Genomic DNA, 23,738 nt, shown 5'->3' on the forward strand with positions numbered 1-23,738 from the left:
TCGGGTTTGCAGATTTGGATAGTCGATAACCAAATAAACTTATTTCATGTTTGGTTGTATTCAGTTTTCGTCTCGGAAGACACCCAAAAATTTAATTCGCACTAGGATTTCTCAAAGATGTCTGATTTTCAAACATTTTGAAATAAATGTAAACTATACAGCTACTCAGGTGAATTTGTCTGACTTCGGCTACACCGAATTTCGAATTCCGGTTCCAGTATCGAATCGTTTCTCAAAGCTCAATCGTTTTCTCAAAAAAAAAGCCAAATCGAATTTCAGAAACAAAACAAATTAAAATAAATCTAATTTTATCCAATTCTGACTTCCGATTCTGAAATTATAGGATGAAGAATTTTTAGAATTTTAAGCGATATTGAAGATGACAATCCCGAAAAGATCTAAAGTTGGACTTACAAATATTGCAATTCGTATTTATATTTATTCGTTCGGTTTGGGTTATGCTGGTTCCTGAATACCGGCTCTGGAAGTACCTTAAATAACCGTAAACTCTAAAGTGGTACTTACTTCGACATACCATGGAATGTTTAATCGATTGTTACACTTTTAGATTCAAATTCGATCCGATTTTCAGTTTCGACATTACAGAGTAATGAGTGAATAATATCTCAAATTGCCAGTTAAAACGACAGACTGAAACAACGAAGAATATTCATGCAAAAACACATGCGGATTGATCTGTTAGTCAATAAACAATAGGTACATCCAGGTTACATTTTTTAAATGAAACATGTTTACGATTTCGATGCGTTGATGAGCAAATAAATCAAATGATAGCTGCAAAAACGCACAAGATATCGATCTATTTTTTCCTAATAGTGTTCTGAATGCTAAGCATCTCTCGTGGAGTAATCAGAAAGTACGAGTTTTTCATCGTGAACTCTCCGCTGGTTTTTAGTAAGTTTTATTTCCAATAGCCCAACTAATTTATCTTCTATGAGAAATCCTTCTACAATTGATCTGATTCTAGCAGATCAATGAAACATTTGCAGTGAATTGACTTTGAATCAAAAACATTTAATTTCAAAAAGTTCCAAATTAAGCAATGATTAGTTCAACTAATTAAATATTCTACCACCTTAGAACTAATCGATTAGGATACAGATCTCATATCGAAAGCAACTAATTGACTAAAATTGATTCAATCAACACGGTTCAAACAAAATTCTTTCTCCTAAGCTGCAGCAGCTTCATTTTAAATATACGTGCTCACATTATTTGTAAACGAGCGGCGGATTGTTTGTAAACGTGCCTCGATTCATCATGACATCATTCAACTCAGCCCCACTATCATAACATGCGAAGATTACACAAATATAGATGCTAGATTATCAACAAACACAAAGCAAAAAATCAAGCTTCAAACTCGAAGGATAATCACTCGCGCAAACATGAGACGAAAAAGTTTCAGCCATACTTGCTCGTGCATATCATATACTTGCATTTTCCTTAGAATTGTTGTCATCCTTGTCACTACGCCCTTCCCAAAACGTCGCTAGACTTTTGTCACTCAAAGTCGCAAAGTTTCTAATGGTAGAAAAGTTCGTCAACAGAGTAGCACAGTACGGCAAAGTCAACCCATCGTTGTCGTGACTTTTTTTTCTCCTCGTGTCACGCATCCCACATGTTTCTTCTAGAAACGAGAGCTATTTTTTCTCTCTGCCAGTCTCGATTGCCGCACCATCCTGTTCGCGGGGCATTTGTAGTCGTTAAATAAATCTGCTGCTTAGCGCCACTTGGCGCACCTTTTCTGTCTTGCTCGCGCTGTCTGCGCCCTCTGCACAGTGCACTGCGCTCCGCATCACCGTTGGATGTAGATTTGCTTTTGATGATGTTGATTTGCCGTTCACCCCACTGGCTGCTCGAGCGTGTCCGTTCTGAGAATCTCTCCCGTTCAGCGCCGAACAGCCGCAGTATAGTACGAGTTCGAAGGTCTACCCGTTGGTCCGCCGAAATGATTGCTTGTTTATTATTGGCTTTTGGCAGCCAGGCAAAAAAGTTTGCCAGATTACGAAAACCATAGCAATGTGATGAAAAAAATCAGTCCAACTCAGGTCGAAGAAGCAGAATTAGATTTACATATTAGGATGAAAAATTAATCTGGTGTGATTTTACACAATGTGTGATGAGAATACAAGTTGTCATTTACGTTAGTTCATTCAGTTCGAATATAGGGATGCTGAAACTGAAGGACGAACTCAGTCAGTACACAAGACGAACTTTGTAAACAATCAAATCAATTCGATATTTGTGGCAAAAACATGAAACCAATATCAATTGCTACAACAATGCCACGTTCATTTAATGCTTCTAAAGTTTAACGTTGAAAAACAATATCAACAACATTATCTTCATCTACCGTGGTATGGAAAATTTATCTGCTACATGTCAATCTATTCCAAACAATTGTGAACAATGGGATATTCTCTCATACAAAAAATTACATCTCTATAGAATAAAACGATTTTCTGTCTGGACGTTCGGTTCACTGCTAACCGTTTTAAGAAGAAAGTTTCTAAATAGATGCAAAATACATTGATCCGAAAGCGACATTCGACCGAATTGACCTCCGAACGCTATTATGCGAGAAGTTCCGACTGGATGTAACACAAACGTTTATTGACTGACTGTGCTGTTGTGGATGTGGTATATCACGTGTACCTCAAGGTAGCCATGTGGGTTCTGGGCTATTCTCGCTGTTATTTAAGGGCGTTACTCTTTGCTGCTTGACTGCAATATTGTTTAAACCGATGCACAGTGGTCCAAAACGGGAAAAAGCCGGTCAAAAGTCTGTACTGACTTTCACTGATTTTTAAAAAACTAATGTGTCTACGAAGAAGTTTTACAAGATTATATTACGCTTCTTTTGAAAGTGGCACCCTAATTTTTGTTAAGGGGGTAGTACCCATTTCGAATAGAAATAATTTTTGTCACAAATTTTTTTTTCTATCTCATTTTGAAGAAAAAAACATTTGAAGTATTTTTGCTGAAGATATAAATAATAATATAAACATTTAGGGGTTTTGTTGGTTTGTGCAAAAAGCACATATTTTATTTCTATTTCTCGCGTTTCGCCTTCGGCTCGTCAGTGCTTAAAGCAGTTAAAATTGAACTGCCATCTCTTGCCTAGCAGTTCAACTTAAACCGCTAAGCAGACGCAAAGTTTGCACTACTTATGCAACCCTCAAATAATATTGCACAAGTGCTATATTATTTCTGACGTCTCAGGCGTAAACGAGTGACGGGTTATTACTGGCCGTCGCAGAATGTGAACATTTAAGGGTTTTGTTGGTTTGTGCAAAAAGCACATATTTAAAAATATGTGAAATAAAATATGTGCTTTTTGCATAAACCAACAAAACCCTTAAATGTTCACATTCTGCGACGGCCAGTAATAACCCGTCACTCGTTTACGCCTGAGACGTCAGAAATAATATAGCACTTGTGTAATATTATTTGAGGGTTGCATAAGTAGTGCAAACTTTGCGTCTGCTTAGCGGTTTAAGTTGAACTGCTAGGCACGAGATGGCAGTTTAATTTGAACTGCTTTAAGCACTGACGAGCCGAAGGCGAAACGCGAAGATAATGGAAAATATGTTAATTTTTTAGATATATTCACATTATTTTAAAAACAGTTTTTTTTTTGGTTTTATGTACGTAGAATCTACTTAAGTATCTACTACAAAATGCGCGTAAATACGCATAAACAAGCTCATGCTTGCACGCGTAACTTAAGCAAATTGTTGTGATTTTTATTTTGTTTACTTTTTGACAATTAACAATATTAGAAAAAATCTAAGTGGCACTGGATGAAATTTTTTTAGTCCTATTCAAAGTTAGTTTTAAATATTGAAAATCCGAAAAATTATCAAAAGTTCAACTCATATTAAAAAAATTAAAAAATGTTTTCCAAACAAAATATGTAAAAAGTATTGTAAAAGTACAAACCTTTACGAAGAGATTTTATTTTTAAACGTGTAAATAAATTGAGTTATCGCGAAGCACGTTTTTTAAGACGATGCGACGCTCACTTAGATATGTGCGAAGCAGCTCATACCGGTGAGCAGCTCCGAACCGATCAGCTCACTAAAGGGAATCGATTCAATGTATCAGCTCATTTAGATTGAACTAAAGGTTTGTTTTGAGCGCCGTTTTTTTGCACCGTTTTCTTACTTCGTTTTTCTTTCATATGCATGATCGAAATCATTGATGCACAAAGAACAATGCTATGCGAACTAACTTATCTGCGAATTATTATTATGTCATATTTGAAAATATCTGCAAAAGTGGCATCCCTGAATGTACCTTAGCCTACTGAGTGAGAGGTAAGATTTCTTATTGACAATGGCTCATTCAATCTGTTAAAGAAGGATAGATACACATTAGGAAGAACGAACAAAAGTTCAAGCACACATTTCTTCTCATTTATAACTCGCTCGTCAAGAGCCGAAGATCCGTTCAGCGTGTAGCTTGTTTCCACTCTACCAGCAGGGATGCCAGGTCATTTTTTCAAAAATCTGTGATCAAGCCAAAAACCTGTCTGTGCCAAATCTGTGCACGTTTCCCCGTTTCCATAATAGCTGATCGGAATCATTTTGGTAAGCAAAAAAAAGTCTCACTATTTCCTACTGCTCTGTAATTTTTGGTGCTAAACTGTGATCAATTTTAAAAATCTGTGATCGATTTCAGAATAACAGATCGGCCGAAAAGTTCGTATCGTTTCTATGAGAGGGCGCCACTAGAATTAAATCCATACCATTTTCAGTTAGTACCAACCTTCAAAAGATACGTGTATAAATTTGACAGCTGTCTGATTACTAGTTTGTGAGATATCCCCTTTTTAAGTGAAGCTACTTTCGTTATTGTGAAAAAAATGGAAAAAAAGGAATTTCGTGTGTTGATGAAACACTACTTTTTGATGAAAAAAAGTGCCGCCGATACCAAAAAATGGCTTGATGAGTGTTATCCAGACTCTGCACCGGGCGAAGCAACAATTCGTAAGTGGTTTGCAAAATTTCGTACTGGTCATATGAGCACCGAAGACGATGAACGCAGTGGACGTCCAAAAGAGGCTGTTACCGATGAAAACGTGAAAAATATCCACAAAATGATTTTCAATGACCGTAAAGTGAAGTTGATCGAGATAGCTGACACCCTAAAGATATCAAAGGAACGTGTTGGACATATTATTCGCGAATAGTTGGATATGAGAAAGCTTTGTGCAAAATGGGTGCCGCGTGAGCTCACATCGATCAAAAACAACAACGAAAAACCATGCTGAAATTGAACTAATTGGGCTTCGAATTGCTCCCTCATCCACCGTATTCTCCAGATTTGGCTCCATGTAACTTTTTCCTGTTCTCAGACCTCAAGAGAATGCTCGCTGGTAAAAAATTTAGAAGCAATGAAGAGGTAATCGCTGAAACTGAGGTCTATTTTGAGGCAAAGGACAAATCGTACTACAAAAATGGTATCGAAAAGTTGGAAGATCGCTATAATCGCTGTATCGCCTCTGATGGCAATTATGTTGAATAATAAAAACGAATTTTGGCAAAAAAATGTGTGTTTCTTTTAAACGATACGAACTTTTCAGCCAAACTGTTATGTGTAAATCTGTGACCATTTTCGGAAATCTGTACCATTTTTTAAATCTGTGCAAAAGGTTGAAAATCTGTGAAACACAGAATAATATGTGAACCTGACATCCCTGCTTACCAGTTGCTGTGAACTGGTGAGCTGCGGTTCTTGTAAAAAGAGCTGTGAGCTATCAGCTCACTTTAAAGATTCGATTCACTGGAATAGCTCAGGAGCGAATTGTTCATCTCTACGCTCACTGCAAAAGTGAGTTACAGAAGTAGTATACGCGTGAAGCCTTCCGTTTCTTAATCATGCATGGTTTCAGCATGGCCATAGTGAAAATGAGGCACACGAATATTACTCAGGATATTCTCATTGGAAAATAAATTGGATTCGGAATATATTTTCCTATAAGTATTGTAAAAGTTTGCTGCATTAAGTTGCATATTTCGCTCCAGTACAAGGTTTCCTAGGTAAAAATAGGTAGAATAATGTATCACTTTTCCAGAAAAAAAAATTAACCTATGCATTACCTTCTACAAAATTATGGGATTTTATATTTTCTACAATTATTCCAAACAAAGTATGTATAAAAAACTAACTTGAAACAAGTTATGATTCGAAAACTAGTTTTAAGGGGGTTGTCATAATTCAATAACTAAAACTAACTTTGAAAAGGCCTAAAAAAAGTTCCATCGAGTTCCACTTAGATTTTTTTTATAGTATTGAGCATATCTTTTCCTATAAATTTTGTAAAAATCAGCTGTATAAAGTTGCATATTTCGCTTCGGTGTAAGGTTTTATCATAGGTAAAAAAAAGGAAAAATGTTATACAACTTTTCCAGGAAACAACAAACCTATGCACTACCCTAAACAAAAATATGGGATTTTTAATTTTCTACAATTATTCCAAACAAAGTATGCATAACAAAATAATTCGGAACAAGTTATGAATAAAAAACTGATTTTAAGGGGGTTGCCACGAAAACGCTTTGTATATCCGAAACGGTGCGACCTAGACTTTTGGTATATTTGACAAAGTAAATTATTTTCAACAGTTCTAAGACTTTGTAGAAGAAAAAAAATTTCTTTCTTTTCAGAAAAAAAACTTATGGTTATATTTTTTATCAAAGTAGGCCATGAACAAGTAGGGATAGAATCAAATTACGTGTTATATATTTGTAAATAATTTCTTAAAAGCAACTATATGCCATAAAAGAACGGTTTTGCAGCTACTGATTTATGTCCCCGTTTTTATTGATTCGAACCACTGTGCGATGTTTTGGAACCAGGCCCGTGCGCAGGAACCATTCTAGGGATTGAGGGGGATCGAGGATTAGGGTTGGGGAGGGTTTGAAGGTGCACTTTTATATAAAAAGTACCCTATTGTTCATGGAACTTAGTGAATCTTGGTTTTATTCCCATCCATAAGATTCTGCACGACTTCTGAATCGACAGTCTCTCAATTTTTTCTACATTCTTTACTTATTTAGGTTAGGTGCTCCTTCATAATGATCCAGTATTTTTTTATTGGGCGCAGTTTCAGAGTGTTTTGGGGGTTCAGATCTTTCGGTACCAAATCGATATCATTCGCCGTTTACCACTCGGGACATCCTTCGTGTAGTGACACGATGCCAAATCCGACTATAAAAACGTCCAATCGTCGTGAACCTTTAGGAGAGGAAGAAGCCGCTTTTGGAGATACTCCTCCAAATACGTCTGTTCAGTCATAGTGCAACGAAAGATGTGCTCCGCTCTCCTCTAGTACACTTCGCTTGTCAAATCCAGAATTTCTTGGTGAAGGTTATCTTCTGTGTAAGCAGGTTCGCGTAAACACACAGCTTCCCTGAAATTTGGTAGAAGTCCGTCTTCGCATATGTCTCGTCATCCATTACGCAGCAGTGCGGTTTCGTTAACTTCTGGTCGTACAACTTCCGATTACGGCTTTTTGTGGCCGTGTTCTGTTTCTCGTCACACTTCGAGGACTTCTGAATCTTAAACGTACGTAGGAATTCTGCACAAAAGTCTCGCTAACATGCAGCTTTTTAGCCACATCGCGAACTGACGTGTTCAGTTCCCATTTCAACCAAGCATTTTTCCAACCGTTTTAACAGACATTCGCAATTCCTTACTTTTTCCGATAAAACGGATCTTTATTCTTAAAGTACACGTGCAACTCTTGACCAAACATGACCAATATCGCGATAACCTTCGCCACAACCATAATTAGCCTCGGGAAGTCCGATACGGAGGAGATGTGCGTCTAATGGTTGGACATGAGCCTGGAAATCACACAAATGAGATCCCCTGAACCTTTTTCTCTTTTATCCCCTGAACTTTTCTCTTTTATCTCACCTTTCAAGGAAGCTGCTCCGTAATGCTGTAATACTGTGTCATCAACTAGTTATAGTATAGGTGGTTTTTTTTCCTAAATACATTTATTTCTTAAGGCAGTTTACATAAGTTTTTCTTCGCCGTAGCATCACTTTTACATAATATTCTTATCCTAATTTAATTCTAACATAGTCACAACGTTTTGCATTTATTAAAACATATTCTCTTATTACTTAAATATCATCTTAGGTAACTCGTCATTAATTATGAAATCTACTCGGAAATATTATTTGAACCAAACGATTAACTTCTATAAATTATAAAATAAGCTGTTATTTTCAGACATTTTGTTAATAATTTCATAAACTGTTTCGAGTTTGTTTGTATCATTACATTATTTTTATTCTAATTTAGCTATTGGTTGAACTCATGGACGCAGCTGGGATCAGAACTAAGTCTTGAAAGGGGCCTTTATTAAATTGAAACTCCAGTTTTCTTTATGAAATGATAAATAAGTTTCATGTATGAAAGGTCACGACAAGCAAGAATGTCTCGAACTGGGATATTGGATAGTCTACCTTGGGTACGCAAAGAATTTATTAGTTGAGATCTGACATCACGATACTCCACGCATGTCCAAACGACATGATCAATATCTCGATAACCTTCGCCACAAGCACAATGATTAGTCTCGGAGAGCCCAATTCGAAGGAGATGTGCATCTAACGTGTAGTGATTGGACATGAGTCTGGACATCACACGAATGAAATCTCTACTCACATCCAGTCCCCTGAACCATGCCTTTGTCGATATTTTCGGAATAATTGAGTGCATCCACCGACCCAGATCATCTCTATCCCAAGATGCTTGCCAGCTGGCAAGTGTTCTTTGGCGAGACGAGCTATAGAATTCGTTGAAAGCAATCGGTCGCTCATAAATTTCACCCTCAATAGCACCACGTTTGGCTAAAATATCGGCTCTTTCATTGCCAGGAATGGAGCAATGAGCCGGGACCCAGACTATAGTGATTAGATAATTATTGTTCAATATGTCGTTCAGGCACTGTTTTATTTTGCCCAGGAAAAACGGTTCAGTCTTGCCAGTCATGTTTGAGCGAATGGCTTCAATTGCACTCAGACTATCTGTGAAGAGGAAATAATGGTTTGGAATTAATGTGACGATTACACTCAAACTATAATGAACTGCTGCTAGCTCTGCTATATAAACAGATGCAGGTTCTTGAAGCCTAAATGAGGCCGAAACATTATTGTTGAACATACCAAACCCTGTCGCTTCTTCAATTCGCGATCCGTCCGTATAAAACATTTTCTCAGAGTCAATATGCCTGAACTTACTTGAAAATATTTTTGGGATTTCCGTCGAACGTAGATGATCCGGGATTCCACGCACTCCGCGCTGCATGGATGTATCGAAAAATAAAGTTGAGTCAGGGACATTTAGGAGGCTGACACGGATAGGAATATATCTTGAAGGGTTGATTTCCTGTGACATATGGTTAAAATATACTGTCATGAATTTTGTTTGAGATCGAAGCTCGACTAGTCGTTCGAAATTATTAATTACCATGGGATTCAGAACCTCACATCTTATTAGCAGGCGTGATGAAAGCTCCCAAAATCGATCTTTTAATGGAAGAACTCCCGCCAGAACTTCGAGACTCATTGTATGTGCCGAATGCATGCACCCTAAAGCAATTCGCAAACAACGATATTGAATTCGCTCCAGTTTGATAATATGAGAGTTTGCAGCGGAACGAAAGCAAACGCATCCATATTCCATCACTGAAAGTATCGTTGTCTGATACAATTTTATTAGATCTTCCGGATGAGCACCCCACCAAGATCCTGTTATTGTTCGAAGAAAATTTACTCTTTGTTGGCATTTTGTTATCAGAAACCTAATGTGTCCTCCCCACGTGCATTTGGAATCGAACCACACCCCGAGGTATTTAAAAGTTAAAACCTGTTGGATCATTCTTCCCATCATATGGAGCTGAAGCTGCGCGGGATCATGCTTTCTTGAAAAGACGACTAACTCTGTTTTCTCCGCAGAGAATTCGATACAGCCCAATCGGACAAGTTATCTAAGGTATCTTGCAATGGTTTATGCAGATCAATAGCTTTGGGTCCAGTAACTGAAACCACGCCATCATCTGCCAATTGTCTTAGTGTACATGGGGTTACTAGACAGCTGTCAATGTCATTCACGTAAAAATTATAGAGGAGCGGACTGAGGCATGAGCCTTGCGGGAGACCCATGTAACTATTTCTGAGTGTTGCCAAATCGCCATGTGAAAAATGCATGCGTTTCTCTGACAAAAGGTTGTGCAAATAATTATTTATAACCGCTGGGAGTCCATTTTGGTGAAGCTTGTCTGAAAGAACATCAATGGAAACTGAATCAAATGCTCCTTTAATGTCTAAAAATACAGATGCCATTTGTTGCTTTTGAGCGAAGGCAATTTGGATGTCAGACGAAAGTAATGCAAGGCAATCATTCGTCCCTTTATTTCTACGGAAGCCAAACTGAGTATCTGACAACAAACCGTTCGTCTCGACCCAAGTGTCGAGACGTCGTAGAATAATTTTTTCGAACAATTTTCTGATGCAGGACAACATCGCAATGGGTCTATATGAGTTGTGATTGGAAGCTGGTTTCCCCGGTTTTTGAATGGCGATAACTTTCACTTGTCTCCAGTCAGGTGGAACAATATTTTGCTCAAGAAACTTGTTGAACAATTCCAACAAACGTCTTTTTGCGAGGTTGGGCAGATTCTTCACCAAGTTGAATTTAATTCTGTCCAACCCTGGAGCGTTATTGTTACAAGACAAGAGTGCTATAGAAAATTCCATCATTGAAAATGGGTTATTAATAAAACCATTGTTTGGAGGAGATTCCCGTATAATGCTCTGCGTAGGAACAGAATCTGGGCAAACTTTCCTAGCAAAGTCAAATATCCATCGGTTCGAGTATTCATCACTCTCATTGCTCACGTTACGATTCCTCATTCGTCTGGCCGTGTTCCAAAGAGTGCTCATTGAGGTATCTCTTGACAAACCTTCGACAAAATGTCTCCAATAGCTACATTTTTTGGCTCGAAGTATGCTCTTGTACTTGGTTTCTAAAACCATAAGTTTTTCAAAATTCTGAGGAGTTCCTCCTCCCCGTTTTAGAAACGTCTTGCAAGCATTTTGTTTTGCGAGTTTAGCCTCTGAGCACTCTTTGTCCCACCAGGGGTTGGGAGGCCTTCTGTTAGTCGTTGGCCCAGGAAAGCGTTTAGTTTGGGATTGTTCTGCTGCCTCCAGAATCGAACAAATGAGGAAGTCATATTCTTCAAGTGGAGGGAGCTCTTCCATTGAATTCAAAATACTAGAGATCCTACTTTGGTATTTAATCCAGTCGATATTTTTTGTCAAATCATATGGAATACTAGCTGAAGTAGCAATGCAATTGCTACTGCTAATTGAGATGATGATTGGTAAATGATCGCTACCGTGTAAATCAGGCAGTATTTTCCAGGTGCAATCTAGTCGAATTGATGTTGAGCAAAGAGATAGATCTAATGCACTTGGGCGTGCCGGAGGTCTTGGGATCCGTGTCATGCTACCCATATTTAATACCGTCATGCTAAAATTGTCACAAATGTTTTGTATTAAAGATGATCTGCTATCATTGTAAACGGAACCCCACATCATTCCGTGCGAATTTAAATCCCCCAGAATCAATCGTGGAGCAGGAAGGGCTTCAACCATTTCATTAAGCTGTCGCTGTCCAACTTGTGCTTTTGGAGGAATATAAACCGAAGCTATGCAAATATCTTTGCCTTTAATGTTTATTTGGCAAGCAACAACTTCTATACTAGAAGTTGAAGGGATGTTTAATCTATAAAAGGAACAGCATTTCTTAATTCCCAAAAGCACTCCACCATACGGAGAGTCTCTATCGAGACGTATAATGTTAAAATCATTAAAATTTAAAGCTATGTTTGAAGTAAGCCATGTTTCGCATAAAGCAAATACATCACATTTTTGACTATGCAATAAAATTTTAAATGAATCAAGTTTTGGCATGATGCTTCGACAATTCCACTGCAGGACAGTGATTGTATCATTTGCGGCGGGTGATAAATTATCCATCAAAAGATACAAAACCTGAGACAATTGGCCATTGAGCTGATAACTGCTTCAAAAAATTTCTAGCTATTGGAAGGAATGCCATTATGAGGGTCTTTAAGGGTTCAGATATATTGAATGCTGAGAAAATCCATTCAACAATTTCCGAAAACTTCAGTAATCCTGTTGGTGGCTGTGAAATGGAGCCCACTGGATTATTATCTTTTTCTGTACTAGATCCTGGATTGGTTTGTGAATTTGACAAACCAGGAGGCACAGTCTTTGGTTTTAACTTTTTTTGTTTAACACGGGGATCTTTTTTTGAAGATGAAATTTTAGGTGTCTTTTTTGGTAATTTGGAGGAAGACTTCTTTCTCTTAACTGACCCTTGGGTAGTGATAAACGAATTACCTTCACTATTTTCGTCAGAGTCAGAGTCCTCTGGTTCCTCTAGATTTGAAAACCCGTTTTCGGTTTCCAAAGGGGGGACATCAATGACCGTTTTAAGCATTTCTGCATATGTGCGCTTAGACCGTGCTTTTAAAGAAAGCTTAATTTTGTCTTTGTGCACTTTAAATGCAGTGCATACTGAAATATCATCATGAGGACTATTCCCACAATAAATACATTTTTCAATTTCCTTGTTGCAATCATTATCTTTATGAGGCCCTTAACACTTAATACATTTTGGTTTATTACTACAGTAAGTAGCTGTGTGGCCGAATTTTTTGCAGTTCGTACAATTCATTACATTTGGAACAAAAAGCCGAACAGGGAGGCGAATTTTATCGACATAGACATGGGACGGCAACGCAGACCCGGCAAATGTCACTCGAAACGAGTCTGATGGGCGATAAACTTTTTTTTCCTCTTCATGAACTACTGAGTACAGTTGTTTGCACTCCAGTATTTTCACACCCTCAAGCATAGAGTTCTTGAAACGACCAACACCATGCTTGAGTAAATCATCTACCGAAAGACTCGCTTCGGTAACAACACCGTCAATTTCGACATCTTTGGAGGGTATGTAAACTTTATACTCTTTATTGAAATGTTCCGAAGAGACAATATCATTCGCGTGTTTCAAATTATTTACCACAACACGAATTTTATCGTTATTTACTTTTATGATCTCTTTGATTGAAGAGTATCGTGATGTCAAACTTTTATTAATTTGTAAAATGTTTAATGGCTTTGATATACGTCTAAAAAGACTATCCAAGGCCCAGAAGAGCTCTCCTGATATTTTTTCGTTCGTGGGGGTATCGGATTCATGCTAGGATTTACGTCCATGGATTCATCCATTACATTAAAATTTTCAACCAAACTTTAAAATAAAATTTGAAACCAACACTACACAGTACTCAATCAAAAGGAAAAGAAAAAACTTCTACCTTGAAATTGTTGTCTATCTCCGTTGCACTGCCGTGTAGATCCTCGTTGCTCTAGATGTTCTTGTTGGATGTATCTGGGCGTTGATACAATGCTGAAGCTCACTGTAGCGATAGAATATGATGTGATGCTACTGCTACCTGACATCCAGCACCACTCGAATTCCGATTTACTTTCGTCTTCGCCAGCTGTAACCAGCGCAGGTCACCGGTGTATACCTGCGTGTTGTATGGCAGTGGAAAGACCGAGTTGTCTTGTCTCCTTCTTCCTAGTGCTCCGCACCGATATGCTTCTGCACCGAAGTGCCTTCGCACCGGTGTGCCTTTGCACTCTCCTGCTTCTATGTGCCTTTGCACTCTTCCTCTTCGATGTGCCTTTGCACTCTCCTGCTCAGCACTTGTGGCTGTATATTGCGGCCTGGGTAGAGTTTGGGAAACGCCCTTTGTTGTTTCCTTCACCAGCTTGGCCCAGCACTAGGGCTCTCTTATGCAGCACGACTATACGTTTTAACGGCTGCTGCCAACAGGTCTCTACCTGTAGTTCAACCGTTGTTGTATTTAACGCGTGTAAACCAACCAGCGTTATTAAACTGTACGCTTCTATACACAACCTTCTCGGTTGAACGGCTATTACTGAATGAGTATAGGTGGTTTAGCTTTAATAGTTTTAAACGAAAATGTATCTGTTGGATCATTGTAATCTGTTGATTCAAAAGATGACGAGGTTTGATGCCTGCTGGAGAGAGAGATGGCTATATTTCATCTCCATCGAGCTTTTCCCTGCTCCTCATACAAATAAAATTGTGAAGATCAAAATTGTGCTATTTTAGGAACAATTGAGTGCATCCACCAACCCAGATCATCTTTATCCCAAGAAGCTTGCCAGCTGGCAAGTATTCTTTGGCAATACGCGCTATAGTATTCGTTGAAAGCAATCGATCGCTCATAAATTTCACCCTTAAGAGCACCACATCTGGCTAAATTATCGGCTCTTGCATTGCCCAGACTATAGTGATTTGATAATTGTTATACAATATATCATTCAGGTACTGTATTATTTTGCCCAAGAAAAACGGTCTTTGTATTGGTTGACTTTCTGTATATTTCAAAAATCAAAATTTTAGATTTTCTAATGACAATAACATCTTGGAAAGGTAATCTATCTTTTTCCTACGTGAATTTTATATTTTGATGTTAATAGTGATGCAGAAAATATCAACGACGTATCTCTATTAGCAATTTGGTAACAAACCCTGTTTCAATAAAATTTTTCCAACTCTTCAACTGTTTGTAAAATTCTCCCTTAAACAAAATATAATTAACATCCATTCGAAAATGATGATGTTCCCAAAGGCAGCAAAAGAGACAAAAACAAATCTCAAATCAGAACCTGACGAAAAAAACGCCCAAAGTGAAGATAGACTTGTGATGCGGAGTGCGTTTGTTTTCTGCTGGATGGGTTTCGATTGAGATAGGGACTATAATTGAATGCTGTGGCGACCAACTGAAACGAAGCATGCTTGGGTCTTCTAGTCAATTAGGCTATCTCCTCATGTGTTTTCATATACAGGGTAGTTTAATTGGCAAAACAATTTCCTGTATCTCTGCGGTAACATTTTCGAGGTTTTCATTAAATAGTTGCATTCGGTTGTCAATCTGTTTTCCTCGTTAGATACTGATCAAATTTATCGTTTCGATGCCGAACTAGGTATTGTTATTTGGTTGTAATAACCAATCTACTAGAGGGTTTTGATTGAGTCTTAATGGGAACATTTGGAATTAAAGCGGTTACGTCAAAGACACCATTATTTCGTCTGCTTCGATTTCACCAGAGTTCTGAAGTCATTAGCGAGCCTTTGTGTATTGCAAACTGTTCTAACAATTTTCTTTTTGGCATCGATTTGAATTCTTCAACTTGCATTTGGAGATTTTGTAGGTAGGAGTTCCCACAGATGAAATTATTTTCCTGATTTCATTACCAGATTTGTGTGAACCTTCTGTGATTCTTTCATTTTAGGTAATGAATAGTTGGGTTTTCGGGTTAAATTATTCCTCAAAGTGTTATGTTAAATTGTGACTCGAATTAGCTCAATCATTTAACCATATCGACTAAAAAACTCCGAGAATCTGAAACCAAGGATCGGTATAACTGAAGTGAGTTTGGTAACTTTGAGCTTTCAAACGAGTTTAAGTCTTACGAAATCGATTCTTTTATCTCCGAGAAATTGAGCAGTAGAAAAAACACGTTTTGTCGGAAACATAAATCACAGCCAATTGATTTTTGAACTAGATCCACAATTCAATAATAACTTACAAACAAGCCTAGTCCTGTCAAAAAAGGTTCATCCAAATCTGATACAATTGAGCGGTAAAAAAACAACCCGTTTTGTCAGTAAGAAAACTTGCAAAAAAGCTTGGTTTTCCTGCAAACACTGTCCATAACATTCCTAAATCTTTCGACACACGATTGACAACAGCAAGTCTCCAACTTGATAACTATACCGAATCGTAATGATAAACAGAAAGTAACGGCCAAAATCCGGGCTCCCAAGTAGTATCACGAGTATTTGACGAAGTTCTTCTGCGTGATAATGAACGATAAAACTTATGTACAGGAAGACTTTCAGCAGCTTCCCGGAATATCTTTTTATACTACCATACAACGGAACGGTGTAGAGGAGTATTTCAGGACGAAGAAAAATGTCAATTTGTACGGAAAATGAATAACATGGTCTGAAACACCCACCGAAAAAATTTTCTGGATACGCGTCTGATACCATCTCGAAATCTTTGACACCCATTAATCGAGCCATTTCCGTACATCCTCGAGAGTTTGGAAATTTTACTCAGCCTGTGCTTGTCTCATTCCATCGATGAAAAGAGATGATAATTAGGAGGTGCCACATCTGGTGAATCTAGCGGGTGCAATAGAAATTTCCTAAACAAGTTAAGAAATTGTTACACGAGACCACTTTGGATGAATGTGGTGGAGCGTTGGTTTGCTGCAGAATGACTTTGCCGTGTCTTCGAGTCCATTCTGGCCGTTTTTCGATATGGACGTTGTTCAAATTGATTATTTATTTATATTGCCGGTAGCGGAATATACCCATTTTTTGTCGTCCGTTATAGTTTGATGCGAACAACTCTTTCTGAGTTTTTCGCGTTTCCATCTGTCGTTCGTTCAGTTTGTGTGGATCCCATTTACCAACCCTTTTTCCCATAGCTTTCAGGTGATTGGAAACAGCTTGCCGAGGGACATTCAACTGCTTCGCCACCATTTATTGGCAATTCGTCATCTTCAAACTTTTTCGATTGAAGCCGATTAAATGTACAGGGTCCGCCGTTTAACTTTTTTTTTGAACTAGTGGTTATGTCGACATTGGTAACCTTAATGTCACTTCTGATTTGACAGAAACTTAGTTTTATCCTTCCGCTGATCGAAAATGGTTGTGTATAATCTTGAGGAACGCGTGAAAATAGTGCAGTTTTACTTTGAAAATCATGCTAATGTTGCGGAATGTGTGCCAAAAAAATAATCTTCTCGGATGAGACACATTTTCATCTCGGCGGGTATGTTAATAAGCAGAATTGTTGCATCAGGAGGACGGAAAACCCGCACGTTATCATGGAGAAGCCGATGCATCCTCAGAGAGTGACGGTTTGGTGCGGATTTTGGTCTGGCGGCATCATTGGGCCATTTTTCTTCGAATATGAGGCAGGAGCCGCCGCCACGGTCAATGGCGAGCGCTACCGCGCCATGATTAGCGATTGGTTCTTCCGGTTACTTGAAGAGGAAGACTTTGACACCATTTGGTTCCAGCAAGACGGCGCTCCGTGCCACGAAGCCAACGCTACGATCGATCTTCTGCGCACAGTCTTCGAAGATCGAATTATCTGTCGAAATTCGGATGTCGTTTGGCCGCCTCGGAGCTGTAATTTGACGCCGTTAGACTATTATCTTTGAGGGGCTGTCAAAGATAAGTATTATGTGGACAAGCCAGAGACAATTCAAGCCGTGCAGCCATAGCTGAAATAAAGCTGCATACAATCGAAAATGTACTAAAAAACTGGACCGACCGTATGGCGTACTGCAAGGCCAGCCGAGGCAGCCATTTGAATGAAATTATATTCCACAATTAACCGGAAGAATTGTACTTTAATATGAAAAAATAAATTTTGAAATCGGATGAACCGTTTGTGTTTTATAGAATGTTTAAAAAAAAGTTACATGGCGGACCCTGTACAAAGCATTCGTGTTCCTCTGAACTAGTGGTATTTCCTGCAATTGAAGTTAGAAAAGTTGGAACTACACACAAAACAACGATACTTCGTAATTCGAAAACGTAATGATGTATCCGAAAACAGTCCATTTCTTAGCGGAAACAAAATAGATAAGCGTAATAATTAGTAGTAATATATTTGAGTAACGCTATACAGAAATGTGCTGTCTCTGAGACACCGTTTTTCTCTAGAGGGTTGTTTTTCTTCATTCCGGTTAGACGCGACACTTGCCAATATGCCGACCGACCGGCAGACCGACTGCGACAGACGAGAAGTCTGCTGGCGAGACGAAATAAAACAAAGTGGCGTCCCCAGCAACGACTGATGCCATCGTGGTCGCCAGTTGCAAAACAAAAATCCTATTCGGCGGTGGAAATGTTTTCTTTTTTTCGGGGGGAAGACAGAACCCATTGGCTGATATCAACTTAATTGTTGGGTAGGCAATGGGGCAATGATTCGTTGGAGACATTATTGAGAATCGAAGGCACAACAGAAGAAGACCTCGGTCATTGGTGTGGCGGGTGTTGTCGATTGTACGGAACCGTTTGGTGGCGCCGCGTACTATTTCTGTCTTCGGTGGCATGTAATTGCATTCCGTGGCGGATCACTCATCACTTCGATTGATAGATAAAAATTTGATGGCGCTAAGTGTACCGCCAGACCGACGCCGAAGCTGTGCAAAAAGCATTCACAAACAAGATTAAGGTTTGCAGTCGGGCCTAGCGGGATCGGAGAGGAGAACAGGCAACATGTCGTCCGGAAATAGCCTTGACTCATATCGGCAATGAACGTATCAAACGTTTATGAATTAGGGAATGTTTTTATTTATCAAATTGTAACTTTTTATCGAATTCTCAATACAATTCATCGTCTGATTCATAATAAAATTTTTGACTTTCTACTCGCAAGCCTATGCACGTTTGATCGCAAGACAACAGAGCCGTGCATCGAGTTGGATCACTAGAAAAAAAACTGTTCCACCAAAACGAAGAAAAGGCAATTGTTGAGCATTTATGGAAAATGGCACAGATGCTGGCTCGTACCGCTCCCTGGATGACTTGTCTGAGAGACACCCGTGTCTTTGCAAGCATAGTCGGTTCTCGTTTTTCATTGTTCCATGTTTTTCTCCATTCCAATGCACAGCACATTACTTAGTACCCAATCATTGCTCCCGTCTTTTGCACTTGTGGCCTGGTATTGGTCTCTTGAAGTTGCAAACTGTGCGAAAGTAGCTATTTTGCAAACGTAGCCGGAGTGAAAATTGCATTTTTCTGGTTCTGCATATCCACTGCATTAAATACAGTTACTGTTTTTTTTTATCTCTAAGCAGGTTCGGTTCAATCAATTCACTGAGGACTCACGTTCCGCCGCCTAGACTAACAAAGGATTCGAGAGCTTCCATTCGATGATCTTTAAAGGCATCAGCACGTTTATTGGACAGATGCAGACAAAAACAGACAACGTTGGTACGATGCGTTGATTGAGGTTTCGTTCATAAAACAAAAGAAAATACTGGTGAAGGTGGCAGAAAGTTGCGACACCAATTGGAATGTATTCCATTTTCAACGATATCAGGGCGAACCGCACCAGATAATGGTATCCTATCCTACGATTTAACAAGACTTTGATTAATGGAAATGCTACTGATTCGCATCAGGTAGGCGGGTATGAGCTGTGAAATATTGGGTGATGTTGAGTACGTTCTTAATATATAATCACAACTACTTGTTTACGATTGGGAAATGTTAAAAATAACCAAACCAGCAGTGGCTTTGACACTATTTTACCGCATTTGAGAAATAAAAAATGTTTCACTTACGAAAATAATCCTTCCGAGCCAAGTGACGGGCGCATAGAACTGAAAAAAGATAAAAAAAAACAATCATTAGTTATTTATTGTAATATGTACAGAGTTCAGTATGTTTTAATTATTTTTACTTTTCTCTTGACTATGCAATCACTGTGAAAACCGACTTTTAAACCTAGGCCGGATGTCAAATACTATCAGACTCAGTTCGGCGAAAACGCAAAATGTGTGTGTGTGTGTGTGTGTGTATGTGTGTGTGTATGTGTGTGTGTGTGTGTGTGTGTGTGTGTGTGTGTGTCTTAGCGTGTATGTGTGTATGTAACTAAGAAGTACACTCGATTTTCTCAAAGATGGCAGCACCCATTTTACAAACTTAGATTCCAATGAAAGGACTTTCGATTCCACAGTCTGCCATTGAATTTTATCCGGATCAAACTTTCAGTTCGAGAGTAACGGGGTAAAATGTTGAAAAAATGAGAAAAAGTGCACTCGGTTTTCTCGGTGACCGCTCAACCAATTCTCACAAGCTTAGGATCAAATTAAGGATATTACAATCCCATAGAACCCTGTTAAAATTTCATCCGGATACGACTTCCGGTTCCGGAATTACAGGCTAATAGGTATAAAAATTTTATTTTTAGGGGCGTGTGTTTTCATACATGGCAAAGGAAAAATTGAACAAAATACTTTCACCTAGCCGTATGATTCTTTAATTGAATAAATTTGGTTAGTTGATAACCGAACACATTGATTTTGGACATACCGAATCTTCGTTCCCCGTTCCGGAAATAACTGAAAAAGTGATCTGAAAATCATTCCTTTTACTTAGATACGGCTGGACCGATTTTCTCAAATTTAGGTTCAAATGAAAAGTATTATGTTCCCATACGCAGGTGTTGAATTTTGTCCGGATCCGGTTTCCATGAATATGAACTTTGCGAGGCACCTCTCGCCGATGATAACGCAAATAGGTTGCTTCTTAGTTGCTAATTAGTTACGATAGTTTTGAACTTGTTGCTCAATTTTATTTTGAATATTTTTGAGTGCTTTGCTAAGTCTATATGAAGATAACGAAGCACCCTTCCTAAATAAGCTTGAAAGCAAATCGAATCCCAGCGTTCCGCTGCAAACTCTCATATTATCAAATTAGAAAACTCTCATATTAGATCAAATCTCAAACAAGATTCATGACAGTATATTTTAACCATATGTCACAGAATATCAACCTTTCAAGATATATTCCTATCCGTGACATCCTCATAAATGTCCCTGACTCAACTTTATTTTTCGACACATCCATGCAGCGCGAAGTGCGTGGAATCCCGGAACACCTACGCTCGTTAGAAATCTCAAAAATATTTACAAGTAAGTTCAGGCATATTGACTCTGAGAAAATATTTTACACGGACGGATCACGAATTGAAGAGGCTACTGGGTTTGGTATATTCAACAATAATGTTTCGGTCTCGTTTAGGCTTCAAGAACCTGCATCTGTTTATATAGCAGAGTTAGCAGCAGTTCATTATAGTTTGAGTGTAATCATCACATTATCTCCAAACCATTATTTTCTCTTCACAGATAGTCTGAGTGCAATTGAAGCCATTCGTTCAAACGCTGCTGGCAAAAATGAACCGTTTTTCTTAAAACAGTGCCTGAACGACATATTGAACAATAATTATCGAATCACAGTAGTTTGGATCCCGGCTCATTGTTCCATTCCAGGCAATGAAAGAGCCGATATTTTAGCCAAACGTGGTGCTATTGAGGGTGAAATTTATGAGAGACCGATTGCTTTCAACGAATTCGAGCTATAGAATATTGCCAGCTGGCAAGCTTCTTGGGATAAAAATGATCTGGGTCGCGACATTCTTGCTTGTCGTGACGTTCCTTACATGAAACTTCTTTATTATTTCAATAAGTCCATTGGAGTTCCAATTTAAATTTCATTTTATGTTAGACTGTTTTCTCTTCCATGAGTTCAACCAATAGCCAGCTATCTTATATTAAATAAAAGTGATGAACTGATACAAACAAACCTGAAATAGTTATAAGATTATGTACAAAATAAATGTATTTCAATTAATGTGATTTATAATATCAACTCGCTTGATAAAAACAGTGTTTAGATTAACTAATGAATACCAACATACTAATATGATATTCGAAATGTATTAGGTTCAAAGTACTATGTATTGTGAATGCCAGGCCGAAGAAAAACTTATGTATATTGCCTAGAAAATGAACGTATTTATGAAAAAAAAATCGAATCCCAGTGGAAAATTTGTTGCTTATTAGTTGTTAATTAGTTATGGTAATTTTGAATTGGTTGCTCAATATTTTTTTAATATTTTTGAGTGCTTCACTATGTACATAGGTATGGTAATTATCGAAAGGAAAGATAATATAGGGAGACCGGGACTGAGCCTACACTTTTTGAAAATTGAAAAAAAAAAAAACATCCATTACAACTAGGTTTTTACCCAAATCAAAGTCTTGGCGTTACATTCTTTTTGTGGAATTTGGCCTTTCTGTTTCAACAGACTTCGCAGCCGATTTTTAGCGTACAGGATCATTGCATGACTAGTACTACGATCCTACTGACACTAAGAATCGTTCCAGGTCAGGACTCGAACATACGACCACTGGCTTGTAATACCAGCACCCTATGCATTGAACCGCCAACCTGGGCAAGGTTTTTACCCAAGTTAGAAAAGAAAGAATTTTTATCATTATAGGGGAAACCGGGGCTAAACCTGTCACTTTTTGAAAATTTAAAAAAAATCTACAAGCATCAACCTCATGGGGTTGTTCAAGTTATTGATGTGGAACAAGGCATTTCTAATGACCAATATTTTCGATCAAACAGTTGAAGCAATCGTCATGCTTTTGAATGCGCGATTGCACGAGAGTCTCCTTCGATTGATCTATTACACGCAGTTTTTTATGTTTATATGCGTTGGTTACGCGGCTTTTTTACGAGGATTGCCAAAGCTACGCGTTTTTTAGGCGAATTTCCGATATTACGCGGTACGTATCTCCCGCGTAAAAAAAGACCTCATGGTATTGAAAACCAACAACGAACACGCGAACCCACACTATGTTTGCCTTGAGGAAATTACATCAATAGCCCAAATATCTGCGATTATACCTGCAAATAGGTATATGCAAATATACATATTTTTATAGCGCATGCAGTTATTTTTATAGCGTTAAGTCCTCTACTATTACTACCATTCTGCGATTTCGATAAATTATCGATTTCATCTTATTTGAAGTAGAAATTAGTCTTTACCCTAGGGTACTTGCAAATTTCTCAGGTGAAAATGACATAAGAAAGCATTTAATCCAAACTCACATGAAACAAGATCAAAGCAAACCAATTAAAGCTTCAAGTCGTTGTATAACGCTTTGTATCGTGTTGTCTAGCAGCTACCTTCCTGTGACATGTTACACGTGATACTGAAACGTTGGTTGTAATTTCGCTTATATTTATAGATTCGCGTGCTTTTCTACAGATTAGCTTTTGTATCAATTGACCAATCAGAGCGATGCTTCCCAGCTGATATATCGCTTACTCCTTCAAAACCATCGTCTCCGTAAGGGAATTCCAGTAAGCCAGCATGGCGTCTTGGGTTTTTAGCTGACAAAATATGACACTGCTCGCATATATAATTAAAAATACGTGATACATTGATACATTCCAATCGAAAATTAGAAATATTTCCAATCAAATGGTGAAATAATATTCATTATTGATACAAAATTGACCGAGCTGTAAGTGTTCAAAACCTGATCGCATTTCCACGTGTATTTTTCCTTGAGCTTCTAATTTGCGCCCCTATATAGAAAACAAGGATGTGCTTCACATCAAAATTCCATTATAACTAGGTTTCTACCCAAGTTATCTCTACCGTTATATAGCTTCAACCTTTAGTTACAGTTCCCAATTTGTGATTTGGAAAATATGCATTAGTTTTCGTACCAAGTCGCGCAGAAGTGACATCAAACCATAATCCAATATTTCTGTAACCGCTGGGATAAACCGAACTCGATATAGGACAATCCCCAAATAATTTCATCTTGAGTTTCTTGAGGAGAGGGATTGAAACCATTAACCTCCCCTCTCTCCTTCTTGTATACGCGCCTGTTCAAGCGCGTACTTGACAAAGTATTATGGTTCACAACTATGCAACGTAT

The 23,738-nt window shown here is 38.3% G+C and overlaps 1 protein-coding gene across 2 annotated transcripts in view; it reads right to left on the reverse strand.

Annotated features, from left to right (window-relative positions):
- LOC131439227 (E3 ubiquitin-protein ligase SMURF2) overlaps positions 1–23,738 on the reverse strand; it is a 78,758-nt gene that overhangs the window by 46,483 nt on the left and 8,537 nt on the right. For both annotated transcript variants that reach the window (XM_058609992.1, XM_058609991.1), the window contains exon 3: positions 19,554–19,592. In XM_058609992.1, the coding sequence (XP_058465975.1) occupies positions 19,554–19,592 (39 nt within the window). The remainder of the gene's footprint in view (positions 1–19,553; positions 19,593–23,738) is intronic.

Source organism: Malaya genurostris, chromosome 3, assembly GCF_030247185.1.
Source record: "Malaya genurostris strain Urasoe2022 chromosome 3, Malgen_1.1, whole genome shotgun sequence".
Lineage (NCBI taxonomy): Eukaryota > Metazoa > Arthropoda > Insecta > Diptera > Culicidae > Malaya > Malaya genurostris.